Genomic DNA, 18,844 nt, shown 5'->3' on the forward strand with positions numbered 1-18,844 from the left:
GAAAGCTATTTTTTCAAGACAAAATAAGGTACGTGTTAGTATATTGAACGTCTTGTTAATCTTTTGATACGGAAATAAGGCCATATTTGGAAAAGCTTGGCCGTTCCCCTTTAAGTGGTATTCTTTAGGTTGAACCATAAGTCTATAATATTGTTCCATAAGTTTGTCATTTTGGGGAATATTTTACTGAAGTGACGTCATCACAAGAAGAAAATCTCGTGTGAGGCGGGAGCAACCGACGCAAAACGGCGATAAAGCCCGTAATGCAGTCTGTCTTGTGAATAGCTCTCAGTAAAACTTTAGGATGTGAAGAATATGGTGTCACACTTATGTAATAATGATATATGCTTATGGTTGAACTATGGTGGTTTTTTATTTAGTTAAGGACTTCTCAAGAAGCCATGCAGGCTTATGTTTGAGCTTCGATACATTAAAACCATAAGTGAATTAAAATAAAATAAAAAATCTAGGAACTTTGCTAAAAATATGAAGATTTTTTCTCGTCCAAATAACTCTGCAAAATAGTTTTAAATGTACAGTAGGATTTTGCGTGACAATGTAATTGGGCAGACTATTCCAATCGTTGATCACGCTATGGGAAAAATTGTTAAGTCCAGTCAAAGTTTTGGCCCTGGGTTTTAACAATTTATGAGTGTGACCATGGGTAATGGTGCCCTTATTTAAGGATAAAAGTCTGATAGGTTGAGGTCTAGACCATTGTGCAAGAATTTGAGCAAGATACAAAAATTATTAAGTTTGTCAAACAGAAATGGGTTGAATTCGAAGGAAGTACAACCGAGAAAACCCATGTTGTTTCTCCATACGATTACAGGGATCATAACTTAAGTGTTTTTTTTTACAGAACTCTCCAGAAACCTTAAGAAATTACCACTGAAACAAACCACTAACCAGCAACGAAAACGTTAAAAACCTAAGGAGTGAGCAGATATCATTTTGGATCGATTGGGGGTGGTGCTGATAGTATTACTCGAGATTTAATCCCTTTAAAGAGTTCCATTATGAAAACTGCTTGTGGTATATTCATTTAAGAGTTCCATTATGAAAACTGCTTGTGGTTATTCATTTAAGAGTTCCATTATGAAAACTGCTTGTGGTATATTCATTTAAGAGTTCCATTATGAAAACTGCTTGTGGTATATTCATTTAAGAGTTCCATTATGAAAACTGCTTGTGGTTATTCATTTAAGAGTTCCATTATGAAAACTGCTTGTGGTATATTCCCTTTAATGAGTTTCGTTATCAAAACTGCCTGTGGTATATTCCCTAGGGGTGTGCGAGTATCAATTTTTGACTACCAAGTCGAGTTTGAGTTTTTATAAATTTTCTTATCGAGTTCGAGTTCGAGTAACCTAGCGAGTTTACGAGTTTTAAAATATCACCTTTTCTAAGCTTCGAGCCCTTAACGAGTCTTAAAATTCTTAACGAGCCTTAAAAATTTTCACGAGTTTTAAAATTTTTAACGAGTTTCTATTGAACCATTACATTTGGGAGTTTTAATATATTAAAAGAGTTAAATAGATCATCACTTTCATCCATGATTACTTGTCGCGAAATGCGGAGTTCGCGCAGTATTTCATTTCATTTTTGAAACCAAAAGTAAAACTTAAAACGACACAGCCAATGCTAGCTGTTTTAAACATCACATGACAATTTAAAATTCGAAATCTGTCACATGATCCAATGAAAAAAAAGTAGCTGATAAAGTATGACGTCGAATGTTTTTTGTGAGCCCTAATTGGTGAAGAGCTATGACGTAATATTTTTGAAACTCGATAAGAAGAACGAAAGCTGGACGAGTTTTTCCATTTTTTATCCGAGTACTCGAACTCGATTCGAGTAATCGGTTTATACGAGTGCTCGCATAGCCCTGAAACTCGTTAATACGAAAACTGCTTAACGAGTCTTTATCGAGTTTAACCTTGAACCAATTTTAAACTCGAAAGTTTGGCGAGTTTCTGGACAAGGCTTATCGAGTTTCGAGCAGAGTACTCGAGCTCGAACTCGATTTAAGCGAGTGCTCGCACACCACTAATATTCCCTTTAATGAGTTTCGTTATGAAAACTGCTTGTGGTATATTAACTTTAAAGAGTTTGGTTATGAAATTAATTTGCTTGTGGTATATTCCCTTTAAAGAGTTCCGTTGTGAAACTTGCTTTTAGTATATTCCCTTTAAAGAGTTGTTAAGAAAATTGCCTCCAAAGGGGTAATGCAATTGCTTTTGGATAACTCTAGCTCATATACTTTTGCTAGTGCAACATAGTTGGCTGTAAAAATAGGGAAATGAATACACAAAGTGTTATGGGTTAATTTTACATTGTTGAAACGTTTAATTAGCATTTGAAACAAAAATATCAGAATTTCTGACTACAAACAAAACCGCAACACAATATTAAACGATACTTCAATAACAATACTTCATTTATATTGTTTTACGGTCTCATTATTAGCTATTTTAAATTATTTACACATTTCGTAATTTCCACCTATACATCATCTTATTTACATTAGGCTTCGATTTCAGTATTCCGTTACCAGGTGCTTTAATAGCATCGGCAAAAAACTTATTAGCACAAACTATTTACACATGTTAAAAATTTTGAAAATCATTATTTCACATTAAACGCATCTCGTAATAACTTCCTAAATCACTGAAAACAAATGGTTCTTCTCCTTTTAAAAAAGGCATTTTGCGTAATTTATTAAGATCTGTTGTCAATTTAAAATTTATTTTGCATTTAATCACTATAAGGCGGCATTACGCAATTGAAATATATTCGGATTTAAATATTTCTTTAGCTTGTTTTAAAATTTATCAGGTTTGAATGCCCAGGTTATATTTACTGCGACTAAGTTAATTTTATTGTTTTTGTTTCTTCGCTAAATTTCTTTTGTACTTTTGGAATTTGATAATAATTTTCTGAGGAATGTGTGCAATATTTTTCTTTATATATATTTAACGTTTACTATCACTAATTTATTTATCTCACTTTAACCGTTCTCCAGAAAGTGGATTTTAATCATTATTAAAATAATGGGTTTTCATTATTTCAACAAAAACAGCGAAGAAAAAGTAGAACTTTCCCTAGAAAATATATTTTGAAGAAACCTTCCAAAATACGATTCCGTTTCATTAATCTTTAGTCCATTCCAAAACTAACATCATCGGGATTTTCTTTTCAAAATATTAATTTCTTTTTATACACATTTTTTTGGGTAGAGAATAAAATATACTATAAGCTACTTCGGGGGTCGTTTAAAAGGTTCAAAATGATGTTAAATAGGTCGAAGGAGGGTGATAATTACATTTTATTAAAATATACGCTCCTGAAATAACTTCTGGAACTTTTAAAATAGCTTTAGTTAGCTTTAACCAAAATAATGAACGTGGCAGACATTAGATTGAGATAGCGAGTAAAATGTTAATGAAATAAAAAATAATATATACTTCTAGATTTTTTTTTAAATTTTAACTCTCTTTACGTTAAACCTGATTATTTGTTACACTACTAAATGCAATTTAGGCCATATAAGGTAAACTATTTGTCGACACTGGAGACTGTTCGGGGCTTGTAGGGCTTTCAGTAACCGAAGCCAAACAGAATGGTGCGCAAGATACGTTTCCTTTAGTATTATTTTTGCTAGCATCTTTCGGAGGATTTCTGCTCGTTTCCATTATGTGCTGAACTAGAGATTTGCAATCTCGACATACAGATACCAAAGGTCCAGAGAATTTTTGCCCGCCATTCACGGCATCCAAAATATCATACACGGGTGAACGGGGACTCAAAGACTTCACCTGAATTGTTTTGGAACGCATTAAAGGAGCTCTCTTACGAAACTTGTTCGCAGTGTCGGTGATACTGAAAGACTCTGCGTGTTTCAATTTCCAGTTGTGCTTTGTTTGCGTTGCTGGTAACGTTACTCCATTTTCCTTCGGTGTCTCTATTTCTTCATTAGTTGATGGAATATCATCCATGGATGCTACAGAAGGACTTTTGCTGCCTTTTTTCTCAATATCTTCCTCGTTTAATTCCAGAGCACTGTGGTAACAAAATTTGTAAACATAAAATATTCAATTGCAAAAATTAACGAACGTACTCCGAGTAATCAACATTATCGTTAAATTTCCAAAATGGTAAACTCGAGGGCTCCTTCTCAAAAGGTGGGCTGGGCGTCGGACTTAACATATAAACAGGTATTTTGGCAAAATGCTCAGTTGGAACTTTCATCTGTCAGGGGTATTCGATTGTTATAAACTTCCGTTACAGTTGATTTGTTTGATGTGAAACATACCTTAGTAACGCACTTAATACAGACAGCTCGTTCGCATAGTTTACACTTGTGTCCCCAAGATCCAAATAGGGAAAAACGAATCTTTTTACAAGTAAAGCATATCTAGAAGGGAAAAATGACAGCAATTAATTTAAATAAGAAAACCAGAAACCATTTTCTTTTAAAAGTCTTACTTTTCCCTTTTCTAAATCTTCGTACAACGAGCGATTCCCTACGACAGATTCGAGTTCCGCTTTGGTAAGTACGTTCCTGATGTGAACAACTTCTTCCAAGGTAAGAGATAAACATTCTAAAGACCTCCAATGGGACTGCGGAAATAACAGAAAACATTTTAAAAATGCAACAGCGAGACAAAGTTTCCCAAGCACAAAAAGGAATAGAATACTAACGCAGCTCCAATAGTTTTCGGAGTAGAGAGTGCTTGGAGAATGTTGACTACTGCCTGACTTTCGGCTGCTACTAATTGATTTATTGTCTGGAGTTCCCACTGAAGAAATGCTATGCCTCCTATCGTGCCCCAGAGATACTGGAGACTCTGAAAGATAAATAATTCCACTGTTAAATAAAATAGTAACGATACAGTTGTGGTGTGGGATAATATTAAATATACCTTGGAATTGGTTGATAGGTGACATTTTACGGGTTGTAGAGAAATTTGGTAGAGACATTGGTTCATCAGAGGTAGGTGTTAAATTATCAAAGTCGTCGTCATCATCCTTGTTATATTAAATAAAATATTAACAAAATCGAATTGAAATATTGATTGTAATTAATTGACTCACGTCAAAACTAGCCGATAACCGAAGAGCTAAGTCAGGTTTTATTAGCCTCCTCCTTGGTTGTTGAGGCTCACATTTCTTATCCATCTCTGGTTCTAAGGGTCTTGATGACTCCACTAAAATAAGAAAAAGAAATAATTTCAGATGAGAAAAAAGTTGCAATAACTAAGTTTAATATTTAACAAATCTTTAAAAATAAAAACTTATATCACCGCAAACGTTGAAAAACGCAAATATATCAGCGTAAACGTTGAAAAACCCTAATATATCAGCGCAAACGGCGAAAAAACCTAATATATCACCGCTAACGGCGAAAAAACCTAATATATCACCGCTAACGGCGAAAAACCCTAATGTATCACCGCTAACGGCGAAAAACCCTAATGTATCACCGCTAACGGCGAAAAACCCTAATGTATCACCGCTAACGGCGAAAAACCCTAATGTATCACCGCTAACGGCGAAAAACCCTAATGTATCACCGCTAACGGCGAAAAACCCTAATGTATCACCGCTAACGGCGAAAAACCCTAATGTATCACCGCTAACGGCGAAAAACCCTAATGTATCACCGCTAACGGCGAAAAACCCTAATGTATCACCGCTAACGGCGAAAAACCCTAATGTATCACCGCTAACGGCGAAAAACCCTAATGTATCACCGCTAACGGCGAAAAACCCTAATGTATCACCGCTAACGGCGAAAAACCCTAATGTATCACCGCTAACGGCGAAAAACCCTAATGTATCACCGCTAACGGCGAAAAACCCTAATGTATCACCGCTAACGGCGAAAAACCCTAATGTATCACCGCTAACGGCGAAAAACCCTAATGTATCACCGCTAACGGCGAAAAACCCTAATGTATCACCGCTAACGGCGAAAAACCCTAATGTATCACCGCTAACGGCGAAAAACCCTAATGTATCACCGCTAACGGCGAAAAACCCTAATGTATCACCGCTAACGGCGAAAAACCCTAATGTATCACCGCTAACGGCGAAAAACCCTAATGTATCACCGCTAACGGCGAAAAACCCTAATGTATCACCGCTAACGGCGAAAAACCCTAATGTATCACCGCTAACGGCGAAAAACCCTAATGTATCACGCTAACGGCGAAAAACCCTAATATATCACCGCAAACGTCTAAAAACCCTAATGTATCACCGCTAACGGCGAAAAACCCTAATGTATCACCGCTAACGGCGAAAAACCCTAATATATCACCGCAAACGTCTAAAAACCCTAATATATCACCGCAAACGGGAAACCGCTGGTACAGCACCGTAAATAGCAACGCGTTAAGAGCACCTTCAAAGAAACTCTTACAAGCAAGCGCTTAGAAGCACCATAAAATAAAATCGGTTATAACATCGTAAAATAAAACAGAGTAGCATTTTGCAAGAAAAAAAGACGTTAAATACTTCAAATTAACGAACTTCAATATTTAAGCATTAAAGTTAAAAAAAATGGGGAACAATGGGAGATTTACTTGACATATACGTGTAATATAATAATTTCGTAAAACCAGCTTAGCGTTTTTAGTACGGTAGTACCTTGAAATGCTCGGCCGTACAAACATTTCAATGGTTTCCTTTTGGGTGTGGTACAAAAAAGTAAACCAAATGGGTTAGTTGGAAAACGTTCTATATATAAAAAATCCTCGAGAAAAATTACCGTTAGAAAATTTCAACTCCTACATGAAACCAGTGACGTTATAACCCAATAAATAATATTTCATTCGGTTTTTCCCCCGAGAAACAATAGCCTGTGACATTTAAATATTTAAGTTGACATTAAGAGAGCAAAAGGTTCTTTATTCAGGGTTCGTACGAAAAATTCTGATCTAAATCTCTGACTTTTCCAGGTTATCCCTGACCACTTTTTAGCAATATTCCTGACCTTTTGGTTATATTTTTGGACATTTTTGTTTATTATTTTAGGTCAAAAATTCTTTGTTAATGTGTGGTTTGGTTAACTAACTAAAATCCCTGACTTATCCCCGACATTTTCCCTCCATTTTACAGATCCCTGACTTATCCAGGTTCTGTACGAACCCTGTTATTGAACAATCTAACCTGCGACAAAAGTAACTTAAAAGTTTTGGACATTGGTTGATCAGACTGATGGAGAGTTAAATCAAGATTTCATAAATTGGGTCACACGTACCTTTCAAGTTAAAATTTGATGAAGTACTCGAACGCGAACTAAATTAACGGTTTTAAAGGATCCAGTTTGAAAATAACAAAAATTTGGCCTAAGCTTATGTTAATTTTATTATACCAGTTTTGTGGAAGGCGCGTAAGCAAAAACATGGTAACAGAGCGCCAAATACCTTTTATATTTTTGATAAAAATAATTTCTATATTATAAAGAAACTTAACGTTTCACGGAATCCATAAGATTATAATTTTTAAACCAAAATAAAGTTAGGTCTTTTTTTAAGTGTCGTATTTCACGGAGAGTAATTAAGTTACAACGTATTTTACGGTTGAAAAATTTTACATTTACAGTTAAAAATACCGCGATTTCTAAATTATTCAAGCGTAGATTTGTTAAAATCGGAGTTACGGCTCTACAATTTCCCGGATTCGAATGTTGGAACACTATAACACGACGTTGTAAACATTGAAAGTGTTTGTCCAAGTGTGAAATATTAAGTACACCGTTACGGAAATAAGTAATTACTTTTAATAACACGTCCGGATTATTCTCTACTGAGGTGAAACAATTCGACATTCGTTAAGAAATTCTTGTTCGAATTTGTAGCCCATTCATATTTTCAAATGATATTTTTTGAATAATTATTATAACCATAACATAACTATAAGTGCGACACTGAATTATTTACGTAATCGGAAATTTTATTTCTAGTTGATAAAATTACAACCGAGGAAATAATTAAGATGGTTCAGATTTAAGATTTTCCGCATTTACGTTCATCTATCAGATCAGTTGATACCGGCCAAAATGGAAATCATATTCAGCCCGAAACTAACCCGAATTAATTTTAAGCTGATACAAGATTGTGAGCAGATTCCAGATGCTTCCGTTGTTTTTTTTAATATCCCTCTATTAAAATCCTTTCAAAATGTTAATTAATGTTTATATTAATTTGCTTATAAGTCAGATTGATTTTTTATATTTAAATCTGATTTTTTTTATTTTATTGAATTGATTTTACAAATGACTCTTTTCCTGTATACATAACGGATATTTTACTTTTATCAGTTAGCTAATCTTGAATTAAATTAAATCTAAATTTAATTATTTAATATTTTAGTTTGTTCAGATTTTCTATGTATTTAATTTTTTAAGAACCTATTTCTTGCCATTTTGTACTCCTCCATTGAAAAATATTGTGATTTAAATCAATTTTTTCAAGAATTTTTTCAAACACCATCACGTGATTTTAGTCAAGATTTTTTCAAACACAATCACGTGATTTAAATCAAGATTTTTTCAAAAACCATCACGTGATTTAAATCAAGATTTTTTCAAAAACCATCACGTGATTAAAATCAAGAATTTTTTCAAAAACAATCACTTGATTGAAATCAAGAATTTTTTCAAAAACAATCACTTGATTGAAATCAAGAATTTTTTCAAAAACAATCACTTGATTGAAATCAAGAATTTTTTCAAAAACAATCACTTGATTGAAATCAAGAATTTTTTCAAAAACAATCACTTGATTGAAATCAAGAATTTTTTCAAAAACAATCACTTGATTGAAATCAAGAATTTTTTCAAAAACAATCACTTGATTGAAATCAAGAATTTTTTCAAAAACAATCACTTGATTGAAATCAAGAATTTTTTCAAAAACTATCACTTGATTGAAATCAAGAATTTTTTCAAAAACTATCACTTGATTGAAATCAAGAATTTTTTCAAAAACTATCACTTGATTGAAATCAAGAATTTTTTCAAAAACTATCACTTGATTGAAATCAAGAATTTTTTCAAAAACTATCACTTGATTGAAATCAAGAATTTTTTCAAAAACAATCACTTAATATCAAGAATTTTTTCAAAAACAATCACTTGATTAAATCAGCTAACCCTGGATTCACCAAACTGAATCTGGTGATATGAACTACAGCAGATCGGTTACTTGTGATAATGTATCAGATATTGTTTGAAATCAGAAAAACAGCGTTGAAAGAATAGTGTCATACTTAAGTTTATTAGGTTACTTATGTTATAACAAGTAATGCCATACATTTTCCTTTTTCAAGTTAATTCCACCCCCGAATGAGTACCCAATTATTTGAAGACGCCCATTTCTATAGTTAGCCGCTAATCAATTAAAATTACATTTGCCTATTGTCTGAAATACGAAGTAACTGTCTTGGCGAGTGGTCGGCATGGTCATCAATTTAACGAGCAACTTCTAATTAGCGTGGCAGCCTGGAATTGGGTTAGAATCCGAGACGAGACAATTCTATCCCGCGCGACTAGCTCGTTATAGGGTCATCTTAATTAATTTTAAATTAGTATTCCGCCCGCTTCTTTTAATAAATAACCGCATGATGGCGGTGGCGAACCGTTTAATTAGTTGACTTGATATCAAAGAGAGGTCGTAACTTGACAGTTACAACAACAATACACTATACAAACTACACTGTTCCCTTACCCTTGCCAATGGTATGTCGTCAAAAGAGAAACCCTCACGAAAATTATAATATTAATTAGGCACCAGCGTAGGACCAAGTCGACTAGCTACTTTTAATACCTTTATATTGGGTGGCCGGGTTATACCGCGTAGGAGAGTGGTGGCCAGCCCTTCATGCCACGCGAGCCAACCAGCTACCTACACTCACTATTACCGTTAACTTAAGTTTTTATGGAAAGGGGAAACCAAAGAGCTCGGGGGAAACCCTTCTAACTAGTGGGGAGATAACTTGAGAACAAAACGCAAGAGTTGTTCAGAGTTTTCAACCAGTGCCACAAGCTGCGAGGCGAAAGTGCTAACCACCCAATTATTTTCAAAGGAGTAGATACTAAATCTAAAAATCGTCTGGTAACGTACCCTAAGACAAAATTTCCGGAATTAAATTCCCTGACATTGCCAAATTTCCCTGAACATTTGGGTAGAATAAATGTATTTTTAATACATCTTTCAAAAATTTATTTCCAATTTTTTTCGGTCAATTTTAAAATTACATTACTTTTTAGACCATTTTCAAATTCCTCGACTTTTCCCCGACCTCTAGGTATAATTTTAAAATTACATTACTTTTTAGACCATTTTCAAATTCCTCGACTTTTCCCCGACCTTAAGGAATAATTTTAAAATTCCCCGACCTTTAGGAGTAATTTTAAAAATCCCTGACTTTTTCGACCTTTTGGAATAATTTTAAAATTCCCCGACCTTTTGGAATAATTTTAAAATTCCCTGACTATTCCGAACTTTTTGGGTAATTTTCAAATTCAGACTTTCCTAGGTTTTCCAGGTCGTGTACGAACCCTGGTCGTAACTAACGCCAATACACTCTAGCTGTAGGCGCAGGAAAAAACAACAATTTTTATACCGGCGTATGGCAAAATGTATTTAGGCAATTTTTCCAAATTTAACGGATCACCCCGCGTAGGTAGGGCATCCTCCAGGCCTCGGGAACCGAATGTTTTTGGGCAATACACTCTTCCTTATGATCGGGGAAAAATAAGACTATTTTGGATACAGATTTAATAGAAATATTGTTTTTCTTTAATTTAAAAGCGATATTTTCGGTTTCTATTATAAGAGTTTGAAAAGACTCGAAATAATATAGTCAGCGCCTAAATCGAATTTTCTAAAAATACCGTGGCTGTGAATAAAGAAGGCTTTATTAAGTTCGTTTTCTATAACGACATTGGACACTTTCCTGTCCAATTATGCAAATTACGAAGATTATTATAGAAGTGCAGACGCGGAAGCTTGGTTTGCTAATGAAGCGAAAAATGATAACAATAGGTTCTTTATTATAAGTATATTTGCGTAGAGATATGAAACAAGTTTAGGTCTTTATAAGTAAATGTGACCTACCTAAAATTAGCGTGAATAATATTTAATTATTTCGAGCATACTTCTTCGTTAATAATGCGACAGTAAAATTTGCTAACTTTAAAAAATAAAATATAACGTATGTAATGTGAAATGTTTTCCAAATAACCTTCACTACGTCCTGGTTATTGTTAAGCAAAGAAATTACAACGATAAAATCATGCTTGTAGTCAAATGTACAATTCTATAGTCTTATAAGTTTAATTTTACGAACCTCATACCAAAATAGGAAATTTATTGATTAGCGGGTAACGCGTTCTAACGACGACGATAATATATATTTCAGACTATACTAAAGGTCTATTACTCAAGCCATAAGTCAAGCAGACACTAAACACGGTTCACTACTAACGCTACGGATGCAGAACTTATATTGTTAAACTGTACCGTTAACGTACAAGTTTGCCAGCTCAAACTCTCACCATATTTACATAACTATAGTACCGAAGTCTATCAGTAGTCGTTAACGTACAAGTTTGCTAGCTCAAACTCTCACCATATTTAAAAATCTAAACATTCAAATTATTACCATATTTAAAAATCTAAACATTCAAATTATTACCATATTTAAAAATCTAAACATTCAAATTATTACCATATTTAAAAATTTAAACATTCAAATTATTACCATATTTAAAAATCTAAACATTCAAAATAACGTATTAAAAATAATAATTTAAAAAACCAGCCAGGTTACTTACGAGCGGGCACATCCATGATACAAAGCATCATCAAAAAAGACGCGATACAACTTAAATAACAAACATAAAACCAACCACAAGGCCGTTAAAATAAATTAACGCGAACACGCGTCTAAATGCCGCTAAATCCATTCGCAAAATTAGTTCCAAAAAAAGAAAATGCGACGTCCCAATGACCTAGTGTCGCGGACCTCTAACATTTGAAAAGGTTCAAATCGGGTCGTAACCCTTCGAAACTGCGCAACACGCCGATTTTGCAATCCCTCCACGGTGCCACTAGGAATCCTCACTGGATCCGCCAAAATCGAAACTCTCCGTACTCCGCGGTTTCGGCATCCGTTCGACGCAGACTCCAAACGAGAGTGTGTTCCTCCAGACAAGCCAGGAACGAAATTACGTAGGCAACCGTGGACCGTTTCTGCCCCTTCTGGCTCGCTTCCTGTTCGATTAGTTGACCCCCTCTTCCATGGACCCCCCCCCCCGTTCCTTTCTCACGAACTAGAAACTATCACAGGCACGCTCTCCAACGGCGAATCTAGGTTGAAAGCGCGTCACCTTATCCTCGCAGTGGCCGAGAGTGGGCCGCGATCGATTCGCCCCCGCTAAATATACAAAAGGCGAAACGCCTGTCTGCTCTTTGCAACTTAGCTTGCGGATTTTGCCTCTCGGCGCTACCGTAAATGAAAGACCATAATATTATTCGTTCTTAACGATATAAAGTCGCTCACGCGTGACTAGAGGTAAAGGTATTGCCTAGAAGGTGCTTTAATATCCATCGACTGCGCGTGGCTGTCACGCAGAGATATTTATAGCCATTTGGGCGATTTTTATAAATTTATTTGGCGAAATTTAGGTTAAATTCAAATAGACGAAATTAATGGCATTTTTCTATCATTTGAATATGGTGAAGAGTTCATAATTTAATAAAAACTTGTACTACATTAAATTTAAATAAATGTACTTATATTTTACCGTAAGGGTTTTGTAAAAATTGGGCGGTTTCGGTCGATGAAAACTGTCAACTATTCAATAAATTCGTGTTCATTTTAGTGAGCGGGTAAAGGTCGAAAGAACAGTTGTATCTAAATATAAAGTTGCACTGCTGGAGGAAAATATTTATATAACTTCAGCGTACTATGAAAGGTTGAAAGTACAGGAACAATGTCAAAAACATTTTCCTTGTCGATAAACCCTCGAAGGAGCTATTTCATACCATCTTTCTAGATTGAAATCGAAGACGCTATATCCGAATAATAAAAATCTAAATCTTAATAAATAGTTAATATTGTGGTACACGCAAACCTAATTCAATCTAAAAATAGTTGTTCTCTGGCTCATCTAAAACAAGTTATGACCAGAAAATGACGTGCCCACGCCCAACAAAAACTGGAGTTTTTCACTCGCCCACCCAAAGCGACACTAAAATTCTAAATGGCTGATTTTACACCCACCCAAAATTATCCTCAAATCCTAAATTATTACTGAGCCCACCCAAAATTATCCTAGAATCCTAATTACTCCGTTCCCCAAAAGTGATCCTAAAATCCTACATAAATGTTAATTCGTCCATAAAAAGCAATCCCGGAGAAATAAATAGTTGCTTGTTCGTCCATTCAAAGCGATCCTAGAACCCCAACTAGTCGTTCCTTCATCCAAACAACGCAATCCTAGAACCCCAACTAGTCGTTCCTTCATCCAAACAATGTAATCCTAGAACCCCTAATAATCGTTCCTTAATCCAAACGCAACCCTAGAACCCCCTAATAATCGTTTCTTCACCCAAACGCAGTCCTAGAACCCCAAATAGTCGTTCCTTAACCCAAACGCAGTCCTAGAACCCCAAATAGTCGTTCCTTAACCCAAACGCAGTCCTAGAACCCCAAATAGTCGTTCCTTAACCCAAACGCAGTCCTAGAACCCCAAATAGTCGTTCCTTAACCCAAACGCAGTCCTAGAACCCCAAATAGTCGTTCCTTAACCCAAACGCAGTCCTAGAACCCCAAATAGTCGTTCCTTCACCCAAACGCAGTCCTAGAACCCCAAATAGTCGTTCCTTAACCCAAACAACGCAATCCTAGAAACCATAATAATCGTTCCTTCACCCAAACGCAATCCTAGAACCCCCTAATAATCGTTCCTTCGCCCAAACAACGCAATCAATGAACCCCAAATAGTCGTTCCTTTAAAGAGTTGTTTTGAAAGAGATCGAAATGTAAATCCAATATTTGTAAATATAACCCGAGATAAGAAATCAGAAAAAGGGCCCAAAAATATGATCCCAGTAAAAAAAGGTTACGAAGAGTACGTGTTGCATACAAATAAAATAAAGAAAAAATATTCTCCTTAATAGAAATCCGGTTACGCAAGAACCTTTTATTTCATAAAAAAGGGTTATTTTTTATTTTATAGCGTTCTAAACAAGTTGGAAGTAGTTATGGGCGCGGTCAAGCGAGTAATGAACCACTCGACTTACATTGTTAGTGTATAAAAAAACCAATTTCCTATTTTCTCCGATTTGAATGAGCCATTATACTATTTCTTACTTTAACGGAAACAACGGTGCGAATGACAGCAATTTTTATAAGACCCGCATGTTTATATCTTCGGACATATTTCGAAATAAAAGTAACAAGGTTTTCGGCAGTCCTTCCAAAAACGCGATACAAAATGTATCCAGCATCCCGCATATAATATGAATGGACTTTTCTCTAGAGTTTCTCATTTTTGGGTGGTTAGCAAAGAAAGGAAAAAGGTTTTATATGTAAAATAGATATCATTTTTTTTTTCTAACTGGAATTTCGCATATCGGGTGCGCTTCTGGCACTCTTATATAAGTTTGTTTATATATAAAAGGTACTTTGAACTCTACTACTGTCAAAAATAAGGTTTTTGGTGGGCTTGCAATTTTAGACAGGACAGGTAAATATGAACCTGATATTATAAAATATGTACATTCAGTTTAGTGACAGCTTCATGTTGCCCGATTTTATGGCACGAGTTGCGGACCCCGAGGCCCGATTTTATGGCACGAGTTGCGGGCCGCCGAGGCCCGATTTTATTGGACAAGTAGGTGAACACTACTCAAATTACTTCATTAAAATGACGGCATGAAATTGTAGCTAAATGGTTGATTAAATTCTCAGAATCCGCCAAGATCTAATTTTAACGTTTGTTGCCAGCCTAATGGAATTGGGAGAAAATAACCAAGAAACGGAACTAACTCTTCTGCTAATTTGGTTACTAAGTACCACACGTCCAAAAATAGATTTAAGAGTAAAAGTCGGGACCAGTGTGACTAACTAATAAAAAACTTCATCTAACAGAAAGTTCTACGAAGAATTAAATCTGTGGAAAAGAAAGTTACTTTTCCAAAACCCAAAAAATAATCCCCGTTACAAATAACCGAAAGCAGAAACCAAATAACCGGTTTTTTCGGTCGTAGTATACCTAACGTCCGTAACGAATTAACTGCGAAAAATTCACAGGCTGATAAATTTCTCGAAATAAACAAAACAGGAAATCGTACCATCCCAATAATATAGTAATTACTATTTTGTAACGCCTAACAAACACACTGTTGTTAATTTCTTTTTATTACAAAAATTAAATTATATTAATTTGATTTCATTCCGATTTTTAATCATATATTTAATTTTTTTCTTGACAAATTAATTAATAATTTTGCATATTAATTCAAGTTACTTTGCATTTGATTTTAATTTAATTACTACTTGTTATTATGTTTGGTTTACGAACCTACTTTTCTACATCTTCATAAATACATTGAATAGGAGAGAAAATATGATTTAAATAACCGATTTAAATGAAATTGATTAAAAAAATCAACTCATTCCACAGCTACAATCCCGATACAACGTTTTAGGAAAGTATACTTTAACGAAAATAGTATGCAGTGAAAAACAATGCGCTAGCACCATTTGGGAGTGAGCAAAACCGGAAATAGAAACGCCCCTCTAAAATGGCATCACGAAAAAATGAATTAAATTATATCGTGCCTACGCTAGTTCGACGCGCGATCACACGCAGAAGCCAAATCTAGTTCAATTTTACAAGTGAAACAAGAGCAATTAAATTAAATAAGGGGTAATTTTCATGTTATCTACATAAAATAGTATCAAATGGCTGCCAATAGAAAACGGACAGAAACTCTTGATCGGGACTGTACATCCACATTATTTCTAAGCAAATTTGACCTATATTACGAACAAAAATTAATTAAATTTCACCACAATATTAAAGGTTTTTCTGACCCCAAATTCACCACAATATAAAAGGTTTTTCTGACCAAAAAATAAAGGTTTTTGACCACCAATTCACCACAATATTAAAGGTTTTTGACCACAAATTCATCACAATATTAAAGGTTTTTGACCACCAATTCACCACAATATAAAAGGTTTTTGACCACAAATTCCTCCCTATATAAAAGGTTTTTCTGACCACAAATTCCTCCCTATATAAAAGGTTTTTCTGACCACAAATTCATCACAATATAAAAGGTTTTTCTGACCACAAATTCACCACAATATAAAAGGTTTTTCTGACCACAAATTCACCACAATATAAAAGGTTTTTCTGACCACAAATTCACCACAATATAAAAGGTTTTTCTGACCACAAATTCACCACAATATAAAAGGTTTTTGACCACAAATTCCTCACAATATAAAAGGTTTTTCTGACCACAAATTCACCACAATATAAAAGGTTTTTCTGACCACAAATTCACCACAATATAAAAGGTTTTTCTGACCACAAATTCACCACAATATAAAAGGTTTTTCTGACCACAAATTCACCACAATATAAAAGGTTTTTGACCACAAATTCCTCACAATATAAAAGGTTTTTCTGACCACCAATTCACCACAATATTAAAGGTTTTTCTGTCCACCAATCCACCACAATATAAAAGGTTTTTCTGACCACAAAAACAACAATGTAAAGAACAGCGCATAGAAAAAAGGATAAATTGAAAGGGAAAGGAAACGTCGCAATTTGTTTGAAACAATATAAAAGACCTATAATTGGATTAAAGCTGTTAGCCCCAGATGTTAGTTCGTACCGCTGTATCGGCCGAGAGCGCCATAACAATGAAGGAGAGCGCGTTTACAACCTTCGCGAAACGTGACCCACGTCGGTCATTTATCTAGATTGCCAGTTTTCGTAATCCCATTGACTAGATTTTCATTTCCTACCGACAAACCGAGTTACCAACTGCCTACGAACGAAACCAAACAAGGATTTGTGGTCAACACTATTTTCTTAATGCAATGATGGGTGTTTATGGATTTTAATGCGCACCATTTCTGACTAATAGAAAAAAAGGAACAGGGAAGTTTGACTCATAAGTCTTAAGCGTAGGATCCAGTTATCGCCTACAACGTTCGGTCATAATTCCAAAGTTCATTAGTGGGGTTTAACTTCCGGATCAACCCTTCCCTACCCCGTTCTTATGCATCCCACATTGTGCCATTTTTGGTGGTCCTATAGGCGTATTATTTATACCGATTTCAGGGCTCCCAGCGATTTTTTTTTAAATATTATAGGAATTATAGGAAATTTCATAGAAAATATAGGAATTTATAGGAACATTTTTAGCCAAAAAATAGGAATTTATACCAACAATTTTGAAAAAATAGGAAATTATAGGAGTATATTGAAATTATAGGAACTCTGGGAGCCCAACCGTTCAGGTTTTCGGGAACACCGGACCTAAGCCAGAGCTAAGCTATATTTAGAAGGCAAATTTTTCCCAAACGTTAAGGATGTTTTCTAATAACATTATTTTTTAAATTATAGGAATTTATAGGAATTATAGGAACTCTGGGAGCCCTGCGATTTCAGGCCAAAAATTTTTAAAAGAGTGACCGAAAAGTGACTAAAAATCTACCAAAAATGGTAAAAAAAACTTATTGCGTTTTTTGACTAGTTACACAACCAAAATAGTAACTATATAACCATAGCAAGTTATATCACTTTTAGACCATAACACCTACAAGCATGGCTTGGGATAATTCCACTTCTACAAAGTTTTTATCACTAATAACTTTTTTCGATGGCTTATTTTCTAATTAAAAAAAATTGAAGTGAACGAAGTTTATTTTTTATTATTAGTAAAAAAAGGTCGTAAGACGTTGAATGCTAAGGAAATCTAAAAATTCGAGTGATGAAAAGTGACTTTTAGTGACAGATTTTAAAACTAAGTGATTTTAAGTGAGAAATGTAATTGAATGCAATTTGAATTTGTTATGAGAGTAAAATTAAAGGGTGTTAAGTTAAAGAAATTCCCTGACTATTCGCTGTTTCCCTTGAACATTTAATAATTTTCCCGACTTTTCAAGGCAAAAATTAGATAGTTTTAAACTTTACATTTATCAGAAGTTAATAAATTTAATCAACTAATATTTCTGTACAAGTTATTTCAACGTTAAAAAACCCTTTCAGGGATCTCAAAAATAATAGCAGAATTTGCCATAGATCTAGAGTAAAATTACCTTAAAAAAGTGTCATGATTAAACTGAATTCCCGGACTTTATAAAAATTCTTAAAATACCCTGATTTTACTTGATTTCCCTGACGTATGGCAACCCTGCATTTAGAATAAAATGACTTTAAAATACATTTTACAAATCCTCCCATTGCAAATTATGGTGGCCTACAATCAGTTTTCAAAATTTTAATCTGTAGGAAGCAAACAGTTCTACGTCACACGACGTCATCCAAGCTTTTTCCTATTGAAAAAAAATTCTTCCTATAATGGCGGCCACAGCCAAAGCTACAAAAATAACATTAGACTTTAATCTAAATTAACGTTTTAACATATACCCCGAAACCATGGCACAAATTTACATTACAAGCACCGTTATATTATCATTGAAAACACAAATGACCAAAATCCGCCTTCGAAAAATCAAGCCAAAAAAAATTCCCAAGTAGATAATTTTTGGGAAACTTTTGGTAGTTGCGTGTTAC

At 34.5% G+C, this 18,844-nt stretch overlaps 1 protein-coding gene across 1 annotated transcript in view; it reads right to left on the reverse strand.

Annotated features, from left to right (window-relative positions):
- Window positions 1-2,322: 2,322 nt before the first annotated feature.
- Window positions 2,323-18,844, reverse strand: part of spir (spire type actin nucleation factor) — a 116,648-nt gene continuing 100,126 nt past the window's right edge. Inside the window, exons 9-15 of the mRNA XM_090158187.1 lie at window positions 5,098-5,210; window positions 4,926-5,031; window positions 4,705-4,850; window positions 4,489-4,623; window positions 4,316-4,417; window positions 4,121-4,251; window positions 2,323-4,062 (exon numbers count right to left, since the gene is read on the reverse strand). Of these exons, the coding sequence (XP_090014313.1) occupies window positions 3,540-4,062; window positions 4,121-4,251; window positions 4,316-4,417; window positions 4,489-4,623; window positions 4,705-4,850; window positions 4,926-5,031; window positions 5,098-5,210 (1,256 nt within the window). The 3' untranslated portion in view covers window positions 2,323-3,539. The remainder of the gene's footprint in view (window positions 4,063-4,120; window positions 4,252-4,315; window positions 4,418-4,488; window positions 4,624-4,704; window positions 4,851-4,925; window positions 5,032-5,097; window positions 5,211-18,844) is intronic.

Source organism: Leiobunum rupestre, chromosome 9 (assembly GCF_980474605.1).
Source record: "Leiobunum rupestre chromosome 9, qqLeiRupe1.1.hap1, whole genome shotgun sequence".
In the NCBI taxonomy this organism is placed as follows: Eukaryota; Metazoa; Arthropoda; class Arachnida; order Opiliones; family Sclerosomatidae; genus Leiobunum; species Leiobunum rupestre.